The sequence below is a fragment of the Prionailurus viverrinus genome, unplaced genomic scaffold, assembly GCF_022837055.1.
Source record: "Prionailurus viverrinus isolate Anna unplaced genomic scaffold, UM_Priviv_1.0 scaffold_33, whole genome shotgun sequence".
Classification (NCBI taxonomy): Eukaryota; Metazoa; Chordata; class Mammalia; order Carnivora; family Felidae; genus Prionailurus; species Prionailurus viverrinus.
Window position 1 is genome coordinate 4923975 of NW_025927604.1, and position 11053 is coordinate 4935027.

General features: G+C 50.7%; 1 protein-coding gene across 13 annotated transcripts in view; it reads left to right on the forward strand.

The window, feature by feature from the left end:
• The window catches only part of RNF144A (ring finger protein 144A), a 124915-nt gene extending 114487 nt beyond the window's left edge, over positions 1 to 10428 (forward strand). For all 13 annotated transcript variants that reach the window (XM_047845160.1, XM_047845158.1, XM_047845162.1 and 10 more), the window contains one exon: positions 6126 to 10428. In XM_047845160.1, the coding sequence (XP_047701116.1) occupies positions 6126 to 6257 (132 nt within the window). In that variant the 3' untranslated portion in view covers positions 6258 to 10428. The remainder of the gene's footprint in view (positions 1 to 6125) is intronic.
• The last annotated feature ends 625 nt before the right edge of the window (positions 10429 to 11053 follow it).

An 11053-nucleotide genomic window follows, 5' to 3' on the forward strand; every position in this document is an offset into this window, starting at 1 on the left:
TGGAGGCGTGCCGCTGATGCCCTCTGAGTCCAGGCTGACGGGTGGGAGTCCTGTTCCACAGACACCCCTGTCCTGGGAGCCTCCCGCAGAGCCCTGTCCTACCAGTACTTTTCCCAGAGCTCAGTGAGAGAGACACGCACTGTCTCCTGTACTTACCCAGGATGCCCGGTCCCTTCTGTCTTAAACAAGTTTCGAGACCGTTCGAATCGCTTTTGGCCACAGATTTTGCACTGTGAAATGAGAGCACTGGGCTGGACTGCAATCTAGGGGCCGAAATGACTTCCTCATCCTGTGTTTGTAGGGAGGTGGGACCAGCCCTTGTGACAACAAGGAGCCCTCGTGGTATGCTCCCTGCCCCTCCTGTGACCACGTGGCCCTGCCCGTGTCGCAGGCCCATTGACCTCCCAGCAGAGGCATCTCATGCCGCTCGCTGTCCCCACGTGGGTGCCTAGTGGACATTTCGAACAGGACGTGTATGGGCAGAACTGAGGTTTTCCCTCCAAGCCCCCTCCGTTGTGGGAAGTGCTCTGCTGGCCTCCATGGCCCTCAGACGAAAGGCCCCAGTGACCTGGACCCCCCACTGCCTCAGGGGCTTGCTCCCCTCCAGCCAGTGTGTTTCTATTCTGCTCCCTGAACCCCACTCCCAGGTCCCTCCCTGTCTGCTTTCCCCAGCGGCACCCCTGCCCTGTGCTTGTGGAAATGTGTCTGTTCACCTGGCTGTGGCCGGCCCTCCTCCCCGTGGAACACACTGTCTGGGTCCCCGGAGCCCACGGTGCGGAGGTGGAACGTGGGTGTACCCGGAACCCTCCGGAGCCAGGAGATGAAGAGAGGGAATCGAGGAGACATCTGTCTAGAGGATGCAGGCAGCCCTTTGGGGGCCACCCCGAGCCCGTGCCGAGGGATCTGAGTCTCCCGTGTGCCCCTCCCAGCTTGCAGACCTGGAGGGAGGTGGGAGAATCAGTGCATCTGTCCCCTGCCACCTGCTTCTGCCCCCACTCCCCCCCGCCCTCCTCCCTCTCCACTCCAGGGCTCCCGACACTGAGTTCCTTCTGATTCTCCTACAACCCTGTGCTCACTTCAGCAGCACATAGACTAAAATCCTACAGTCCTGATGCTCTTCCTTGTCAGGGGCTGGGGTAGGCGCCCCCAGAATTCCCGTGTGGCAGTCTAAGCCCAGGTGATCTCAGAACATGACCGTATCCGGAGATGGACCCTCAGAGAGCCGATGAAGTTACAGTGGGGCCGTTGGGTGGGCCCCAATCCAGTATGACTGGTGTCCCTATAAGAAGAGATGGGGACACAGACCAGCACAGAGGGACGGCCGTCTGTGAGCCCAGAGAGAGGCCTCGGGAGAAACCAGCCCTGCCCACACCTGGGTCTCAGTCTTCTTGCCCCCGAGGACTGTGGGAGAAAGACAGATGTCCAGTGTTTGGGCCCCGTCTGTGGTGCGTGGTTATGGTGGCCTTTGAGATGGCCTTCTCTTCTGCACACAGGTGGTGGGATGGCTTCATTCCCTTGCTCACTGTGCTCCGTCCCTGGGAGACAGTCACTCGTTTGAACATCTCGGTGCTAATGGTCCTGAAATCTGCTGGCTTCTCCCCAGAGCCCAAGATTCACGTCCCCACTGCCTCCTCCATATCTCCATGTGGGTGCCCGCGGGTCTCCCAGACTCGGAACGTCCAAATGGAGCTCACTGTTCTTCTCGTTACCAAGATGGCACGTCCATCCCCCTCAAGCCAAAACTGAGTGCATGGTTCTTGGAGGCCTTCAGGTCTTGCTGATTTTGCTTTCTGAACACCCTCTGCTTCTGTGCCTCTTCTGGTCACTGTCCTCCCTCCTACCTGCCCGGCCTGCTGTGAGTCCTGTAGGCTCCATCTTCCCAACTGTGGACCCGTCCTCCACAAAGCCCCTGGAACTTACCCCCTTGGTTTCTCAACGAGATGAGTGCTCAACTTGCGAGCAGGGATCCTGAGCTCTCCGTTCTGGCCTTGCCGGACCCCTCCCGGATGTCCTGCCTGCACACGTCTGTGTTTCCTGTTTCCTGTACCGTCCTACAGCCGGCCTGAAATTCTCTCTTCCTGATGCCTCAGTCTGTGCACACCTGGCTCACACCTGCTGGCCCTGCCACGTCCCTAAGGAAGCCACCCTGAACTTCCCAGCACCTGTTTTCTGAGTCTCGAATCTGTTTCTGCCCAGAACTCTTCAGCCCTTTGTCACTGCTTGCGGCTGCCTGCCCTCCTGCTGGGCCCCCGTCTTTCAGAGAACAAATCGCCCTGCACCGCACAGTTCAGAACAACAGATATTCATTAAGCGGAGAAATGAGGAGCTGTTACAGAGGGTGGGCAGGAGAGAGCGGAGCTGTCACCTAGCGCCTGGCTAGACTCCACACAGCCCCCACGCTTACCTTGTGGCTTCCCCTGCCTCAAGGGCACGCCTCCACCCGCTTGATAGTCATTTAACAGCAGCCTACCTGGCAGGGGGTGTTTGCTTCCTGCGGTGTAAACACTCCCATCCTGGCTATTTCAAGCTGCCCCCGTGATGGCACTGAAGGCAGAATTAGGAGGAGACATGTGAGCGACCACAGCCCTCACTCCCTTATTCCTGTCATTGTCCCAGCCTCTCCCACATCTAGCGTGTGGTGTGCTGGATGGGCCTCGATGTCATGTTCAAATGCCAAGTGTCAGAGAATTAAAGGGGTTCCACACATTCACCTTATTGCATCTTTGATTTTGGCATATAGTTCCTAAGTGCTGGAGTGTGGTTTATAGAACTCTCTGGAGGAGAGGACTCAAAACGTACCAGTTTCTGTTCATCTGGGTCAGTCTCCTAAATGTCTGTTGCATGTTTGTTACAGGAGATGCACTGGTCTGTGCACAGAGGCTTATACTGGTCACAGAACCTATGTTATACTCTGAAGATACAGTCTGAATTTGAGAAGCCATACTTTAAAATTTTTTTTTAAATTTTCTTTAGGGGCGCCTGGGTGGCGCAGTCGGTTAAGCGTCCGACTTCAGCCAGGTCACGATCTCGCGGTCCGGGAGTTCGAGCCCCGCGTCAGGCTCTGGGCTGATGGCTCGGAGCCTGGAGCCTGTTTCCGATTCTGTGTCTCCCTCTCTCTCTGCCCCTCCCCCGTTCATGCTCTGTCTCTCTCTGTCCCAAAAATAAATAAACGTTGAAAAAAAAAAATTTTTAAATTTTCTTTAATGTTTATTTATTTTTCAGAGACAGGGAATGAATGGGGGAGGTGCAGAGAGGGAATCCAAAGCAGGCTCCAGGCTCTGAACTGTCAGCACAGAGCCTGACGTGGGGCTCGAACTCATAAACTGTGAGATCATGTCCTGAGCTGAAGTCGGACGCTCGACTGACTGAGCCACCCAGGCACCCCTAAAAAATTTTGAAAAAATATTTTTTTTAATGTTTATTTTTGAAAGAGGGAGAGACAGAGTGCAAAGAAGGGAGTAGCAGAGAGAGGGAGACACAGAATCTGAAGCATGCTCCAGGCTCTGAGCTGTCAGCACAGAGCCCAGTGCGGGGCTCGAATCCACAGACTGTGAGATCATGACCTGAGCTGAAGTTGGACACTTAACCGACTGAACCACCCAGGAGCTCCTAAAAAAAATTTATTAATGTTTATTTATTAAAAAAAATTTTTTTTTAACGTTTATTTATTTTTGAGACAGAGAGAGACAGAGCATGAACAGGGGAGGGTCAGAGAGAGGGAGACACAGAATCTGAAACAGGCTCCGGGCTCTGAGCTGTCAGCACAGAGCCTGACGCGGGGCTTGAACTCACGGACTGCGAGATCGTGACCTGAGCCGAAGTCGGCCGCTTAACCGACTGAGTAATGTTTATTTATTTTCGAGAGAGAGACAGCATGAGCAGGGGAGAGGTAGAGAGAGAGGGAGACACAGAATCCAAAGCAGGCTCCAGGCTCTGAGCTGTCAGCACAGAGCCATATGTGGGTCTCAAACTCAGTAACTGTGAGATCGTGACCTGAGCCAAAGTCGGACGCTCAACTGACGGAGCCACCCAGGTGGCCCGAGAAGCTGTACCTTTAAGTCTCAGAGTTTGCCAGGATGAACAACGCTGTGTTCTGCTGTGCGTCCCTCCAGAGCCTGGAACTGTTTACTCATCTGTATCACCTGTAGTACACAATCTAGTGCCTCTCACACGTTTATGACATGCTCACTGACTACTTCTGTTTTGCGATATTTGCATCCTGTCTGATTCGTTACTGGTAGCTGCTTTCCTTCTGGCAGTATCTGCATCCTATCACTGATCCGCAGGAGACTGGGTGGCTAACCTTGCTTACTACATGGCATGCGAAGCAAGAGGCAGTATAAACGGAGTAGAAACTAGGATGTGTTATTGGCCAGGAAGGTGAGCATTTGGTCAAGGATTTTGATATGTTTCTGATCGCAGAGTGTCCCTTCTTTGGGATGGACAGTACGTTCCAAGTAGTGGAGATGGCTCCAGGGCCTTCCAAGTAACAGCTTCCTGGGTGTTTTCATGGTTTCTAAAATATCAGCATGCACGTGATTTTAACAAAGCCTGATCTGATTTCACATCTCATAATTCCACCGGCGACATTATGTTCCGACAAATGGACTTCGCCAACTGGGCAGAAAGCATGGCTTCCTAGCATTTGCAGTATAATTTATAAATGCAGTGTGATGCATGTGTGACGGTTTTCAGGCAGAAATCTAAGAGAAGGTTCCTTTCTTTGAGTGCTATAGCCTGGTATCCTCTTTCAGAGCTTATAACGACCTTTAGAGTTCTTTTTATCTCACGTGTTTATTTTGTATTTGAGAAAAATGAGGCGCAGAGAGGAGGGAACACGGAAAAGTCAGCATTAGCACAGAGTGCCCGGACCGGTCATGTATTTATCATTGTGAACACTAGGTGGCATTCTGACTCTGTCATCAGGTTTCAGTTCTACATTGTCCTCTGCTTGGGGGTGGGGGGGGGGAGGGCGGGTGGCGAATGTTGGAGGCTGTCAAAATAGGAACACCCTGCTTTCTTGACCAGCCACACTGTCTGACTTAGATGACAACGTGTCTACATTTGAGGCTTATTCCTCTTGGCACCTGCTCATACCGAGGCATAAGCATGTGTTATAAAACAAAGTCAGAACCTGTAACAGTCAGTTTTAAAAGCAGTGCTGGGTTTTAAACTCTGGGAGTAACACAGGTCTGGTTCCTTTTCTCGAGTTCTCCCGTCTTATCCTAGTCTTTCCTGTACGCTAACCACCTCCTTATCTTTGTAATCTCAGGCATGTCCCACTGGCCGCCTTCCTTCCCGTTAGCAAATGCAGGTGTCTGACCCTTGGACTCCCTTTATACCTGGAGCCTGATGGCAGTTTCTGTAAAATGTATTGTTGTCAGTTCATGAAGTCTCAAGTCTCTTTCCACTGAACCGGTGCTCCTCAAGGGCCATGATCTGATGTGTCTCTGTATTTGTAAGACCTCATACAGTGTCTGGCTCAGGGGAGACTTGTTTGTTAACTGCGTGTATCAATGGATGGTAGTTTGGGTCCTTAGGTGGAAGGAGGTGGAAGAGGAAAGGGAGAGGAAGAAAAAGAAATGAAAGGGCAGGGGATGTGAGAGGAAGCAAGTACTGATGGATAGGTGGACAAATGGATGCATGGATGGATGAGTAGATGGATGAAGGATACAATGATAGGTGGATGGGGGATAGGATAGGTGATGGATGATCGTTTGATACGTGTAGGTATGGATGGATGGCTGAGTGGATAAATGGGTTGGGTGGATGGATAAATGGATGACGGATGGGTAGATGGTGGGTGGATGATGGGTGGATGGGGGGATAGGATGGGTGATGGGTGATTGTTTGATGGATGGATGGCTGAGTGGAAAGATGGGTTGGGTGGATGGATGGATGGATGGGTGGGTAGATGAGTAGTAGATGCAGGATGGGTAGATGGATGGGTGGATGGATGGGTGATGGATGAATGGCTAGATGGTAGATGGGTGGCTGGGTAGATGCATAAATGAATGACAGATGAGTAGATGACGGGAGGATGGATGGTTGTGTGGTTTATATTTCAGTCGTGGAACCTACAGACTAGCCACCTTACCCTCTGCTCCTATGTTTCCTTCCTGCAGGTCGTGGGCATTTTTGCTGGATTTGGGCTCCTGCTGTTGGTGGCCTCGCCTTTCCTGCTCTTGGCCACTCCGTTTGTACTTTGCTGCAAGTGCAAGTGCAGTAAAGGTGACGATGACCCATTACCCACCTAGAGGAAGGCGCGATGCTGGAACGAGACCCCTGCCTCCGGGAAGCGTGGCCCGCCCCCACCCCACCCCGCCGCCCCCCTCACTAAACATCTTTCTTGCCTTATGTGCCCCATAGAGCTTCACAGTGTCACGCTGGATGCCGTGATTTCAGGGACTGATGTCAGAGCGCTTGCCGAGGCCCCGGGTGCGGTCACCTGGGCATGGGGAAGGCAGGCTGCAGTGGGTAGGGTGCGTCCCCACACAATCGATCTCTGCCGACTTGACAAGGGAGGCGCTGTGCGAGGCACCCCGGGCAGTTTTCTCCCAGTGGCGGTAGACTAGGAGTGTCTGGTGGCTGCTTCAGAGACCTTCTTGTGCAAAACGCTGTCCGTCTCCTCCTTGGCGTCCTGATGGTGCCATGTTTTTGAGAGAAGGAGTCTTTTAAAGATTACAACTCACTTCAGGCAGAATCCAATAATTCTGACTTGAGAAAAGCACTCTGTTTATGACAACTGTTTTTATTACTAATGGCATTTAGTAAAATCCTTTTTAGAAGGTGTCTTTTTGTTTTTCCAACTGAGTAGTGAAAAATCAACAAGGTGCATCTAAACCATCCTATGCCTTTCTTGAAATGTGCATTTTAAGAAGTTACTGTTCAAATGACTTTTCTGGCTCGGCCACTTTTCAGGAGATTTAGAAAGCCTTAGCGCTCTTTGTGTTTTTCTTGAAGCCTGTGACGACGTTTTGAACACCGTAAGCGGTGTGCTGTTAGAAACGCGCTTTCCATATTGTTGCGTTTCTTTGACGATACTGACGTGTTTAAAGGAGTATCTTCATCACTAGATTTTCCTTTTATTTTTTCTCTCTTTGGTGATTCAGCTCAGCTCATGGGGCTTATCTCTTCTCATCCAGGTATGAGCAGATATTTTGTAATGTCTTTGGAAACCAAATGTTTGACTCGGGAATGGCTCTGCGGAGAATCAGTATGTTTTGGCCGCTTGCCCCAGCCTCCTCACTCAGACAGTAAGGAGCGAATAGTGCTATTGATCCTCTTAGGCAGGGCTTCCTGGCAGGACTGGAGCACGCCCCTGGGGCCTGGGGGACAAGCTTCCTGATTTTCAGTTGTTTAAATGACTTAAGTTATTTTGGAGAAATCCTGTTACCTTACAGAGTTCCGAGTCCCGTTGCTAACCATTTTGCCCCGCTGAAAACACCTTCCCTTTCACTTAGGGGGTTGTACCACTCGGTCTCTCCTGGGCCGTGTGTGACTGTTACCATGGCAGCAGAACGTGCGGATGACTAAGACACACGTTGCTCCATCCGTTGAGTTTAAAACGCAGAGAACGCGTCTTTACAGAGAGTTGGCTCTCCTATGGCCTTTGAGGCCACCTGTGCTTTTTAAGGAGCAAACCGATTACATTGAACTTGGGGGCCTCTGAAATAACAGAAAGGCAATTGTTGTCGATTTATTATCGCGGAACTTTTTAAAACTTATTACACATTCCACAAAGGAGTGAAACGGAAAATCTGACGTGTTTGCTTATTGTGAGCACATTTGTAAAATGTGGCGGGGTTTTTGTGTGTTTGATTCTACCTTTCTGTGTTGGCCTCGGGTCCTGCTTTCCTTCCCCGTGTAGACACTTCTTTGTTTCTTAACATTTGCTAGGTTAGAAGGAACAGCGTCACCTCACTCTTCACCTGTAGTATTTATTATCTTTATGAAACTGAAGCCATTAGGAAGCTAGTCTGTGTCAAAATCATATTCAGAACATTCTCCTTATGACCACAGCTGAATTCTTACTCAGTAACAAAATAAGAACACGCCTGAGACTGTCTTCTCAGTGGAGCCTGGGCAGTGAGTCTCTGTAGCTGGAATTGTTGCGACAGGGCCTTGTGGTAGGTGGCTTTCTGGAGAGGTCACGCTCAGTGAGTCCTGAGGCTCGAGTCAGTGGCCCAGGCTGGGATCAGTGAACGCACTTGTCTAGTGGCACCCTTTAAAATGCCTGTCAGAGGCGGCCGGCTTGCGGCCCTGTTTCCATTTTGACCCAGGAGGGGGCAGGCCTCACCCCATCCCTGTCCTGTTGCACACCGCACAAGTCCCCGCGGTCGTTCCCCTGTCCTCCGAGGTAGAACGGGAGCCTTCGGAAAGGATGCATTCCCTGGGCTAGAGCTCAGGTCTCTATTCCTAGCGGGTTGGGCTGTTCGTCTGTCCCGGAGAAATCCGCAAGCAGGCCCTGCACATTCATAGCCCCCACCAGCCTTGTGCCTTCACCCCTGACACGTTTCACAAGCACGTGGTTCGACCCAGGTAGGGACCGTGAAGACTCTCGGGCCAGCCGCAGCCACACTGGCACCTGCTTGCTCCCGAGTTTTTGCACCAAGCATGCCTCAATTTGATTTTGTAGTTACACAGCTAAAATCGTCTGTTCCTTGGGAAGATACCAGCAGGATTACAATGGGATCCTTACATAAACTTGCAATTTCCTCCGTGTGACGCTTTTATTTCAGTAGGGAACGCCAACCCCATTGTTCATGGGGGTGCAGTACTAACCATGCCTGATGTAAAATGTAAACGGAACCTGGGAAGATGGCCCACGTCTTGGATTTTAACCTTGCCCTCACTCCCTGGTGAAACCTGGGGAGTTCTGCACTTGGTGGTGGGCTGTTACATGGCATAGCTTGTCTTAACTGAAGATGACATTCCCTTTCACGGATGGTCTTCGTGCCGACGTTCTGGAAGCACATGTATGTTTACCCCTTTCGAGGCCTTGAAATCCTGGCGAGGAGGGAAGAAGGTCCTCAGGTCATGGCTAACTCAACCGGTGTCCAGTTGGGGTGGCCCTGGAGGGTGCGGGTGACCTGTGGGTCATCCGAGGCCCTCTGACCCCGTTGGGTGGTTTTGCGGGACAGGCCTAGTCTGTCAGTCTGGCCGTCATGTCCCCTGCAGCCTGGCCTTCGAGCTTTGCAGCGGTCACAAGAGGCCGGCGCCCTCCGAGGAGGAGTCACTGTAGATGTTCGCGTAGCAGAGATCGACTCAGGACCTGAGCATAATCAGATCCTTGGAAAGCATGACCGGCTGTCCATATCAGTTCTTCCTCACCCCGCGGGAGTGGCCGTAGCCCGGGGAACTGACCTCCACCACCGCTCACACCTTTTGCAAAGGGGAACAAGTTCTCTTTATGGAATATTATTCCATAAAAACCAGTGTGTGTAGGACCAGGCCGGTTCCTTTTTAGAGTCCAGGGCCCGTGGGGAAAGGGATCCTCAGAGATCTAAAAACTACTCCAAGATGAGTCTCTCTTTTTCATCTATCTTGCTTGCAAAGTTTAAAGTTATTTAAGAAATTGGGAGAAGACATTTTCCCTTGATAGTCTTTAAAAATTAGGAGATTGGAAAGAACCAGGGTGGGCTTTTTGTATATTTCTCAGATTCTCATTTATTAATAAGTCTCCATATATATATATATGTGTGTGTGTGTGTGTGTGTGTATATATATGACACTGAAATCATCAAGGGACAATATTCTGCATGTCTAAAGCTTCGTGAAGGTCTCTTTAAAAAATACCAAAGCTTGCTTATTCTTTATAATTAACCCAAGCCCTTAGGAAGATACACAAAATGAAGAGGTTATGACCGGTATTGCCCAAAACGCCACCTGGAACGAAGGGCCTGCGCCCAAATATAGTTGCTGACGCGTCAGTAGTAGGGGAGCATGCCGTCTTGGTTGATAAGGCCCCACGGGCGCCCTTCTTCCTCCGGTTGGGATCCTCTCGTCTTCCACACTCCTGGGAGCCTTGGGTTGGGGGTAAGCACCAGCCACATGCCTGACCTTTCCTTCATTCTTTGCCCGTTTTACCACGGGTGTACTTTTACTCTTGTACAAAAATATGCACGAATGGGTCATGCACACGTAGACGGTACGTATTTGGCAGCGGTGGTAAAAACAAAAGCTCGGTTCTCGTTTGTGACATGTCAGTCCATCTTGTGCCACTAACACTGTGATGCATAAAAGAGCTGTTTGAATGCCTTTTAATGTTGTGTTTTGTACTTTGGAATCACATGAAAAAGCTTGATTTGTAATTTCAATACATATTTTAAATGTATTGTGTCTTACATAGTTTGTCTCCCGCCCCCGTAGAAAAGGGATTTTTCTTTTTAAAGAGATTTTGGCTGGAATACAGGTTACTTTTGTAAATCGGTCTGGCTCCATCTTTTGTACCCTCTTCGTTGACTCCTGGCCCGGAGGTTGAAAACACGACGATGGGAGGCGGGAGTGAGGGCGGGTCGGGGGGGTGGGCTCCCGTCACGGGCAGAACCGCTTTCCTCTTCTGAGGTCTTCTCCGTCGGGAGTGTTCACAGCTCCTGGTGCCAAACTGATCTGAGTTGCCGGGTCGCTGGGTAAGCGGCCACACATTCCCCTCTCCTCCTTGTGGTTCCGGCCCAGTGACGCGGCATCAGAAAGCATCTCCCTGTTGGCCGCTTCCGTGCCCAAGACGAATATTTACAAGCCTGTCAAGATTTGCGGGCAGCGTCGTAACAATCCATGAGCGTCCTTTTCCTACCAGGAAAAGAAGAATAAATACAGATTCTGCTTGTCTTCATAGTGACTCTGGTACCTCACTTTGATTTTCATTTGCTGCATTTAAACTTTGTGGGAGAATATATACCTTACTTACTAACGTGAAGCAGCAGGCTAAGAATGGGGGACTGTTCCCTGTACTGTGGTTACATTTTAAAAACCGTCCTTAGAAGCTTAAGGTGCCGATCAGAGGGGGTGTATTTTGTTAACTGGTGATTTGCTGGCACCCAAGACACTATTC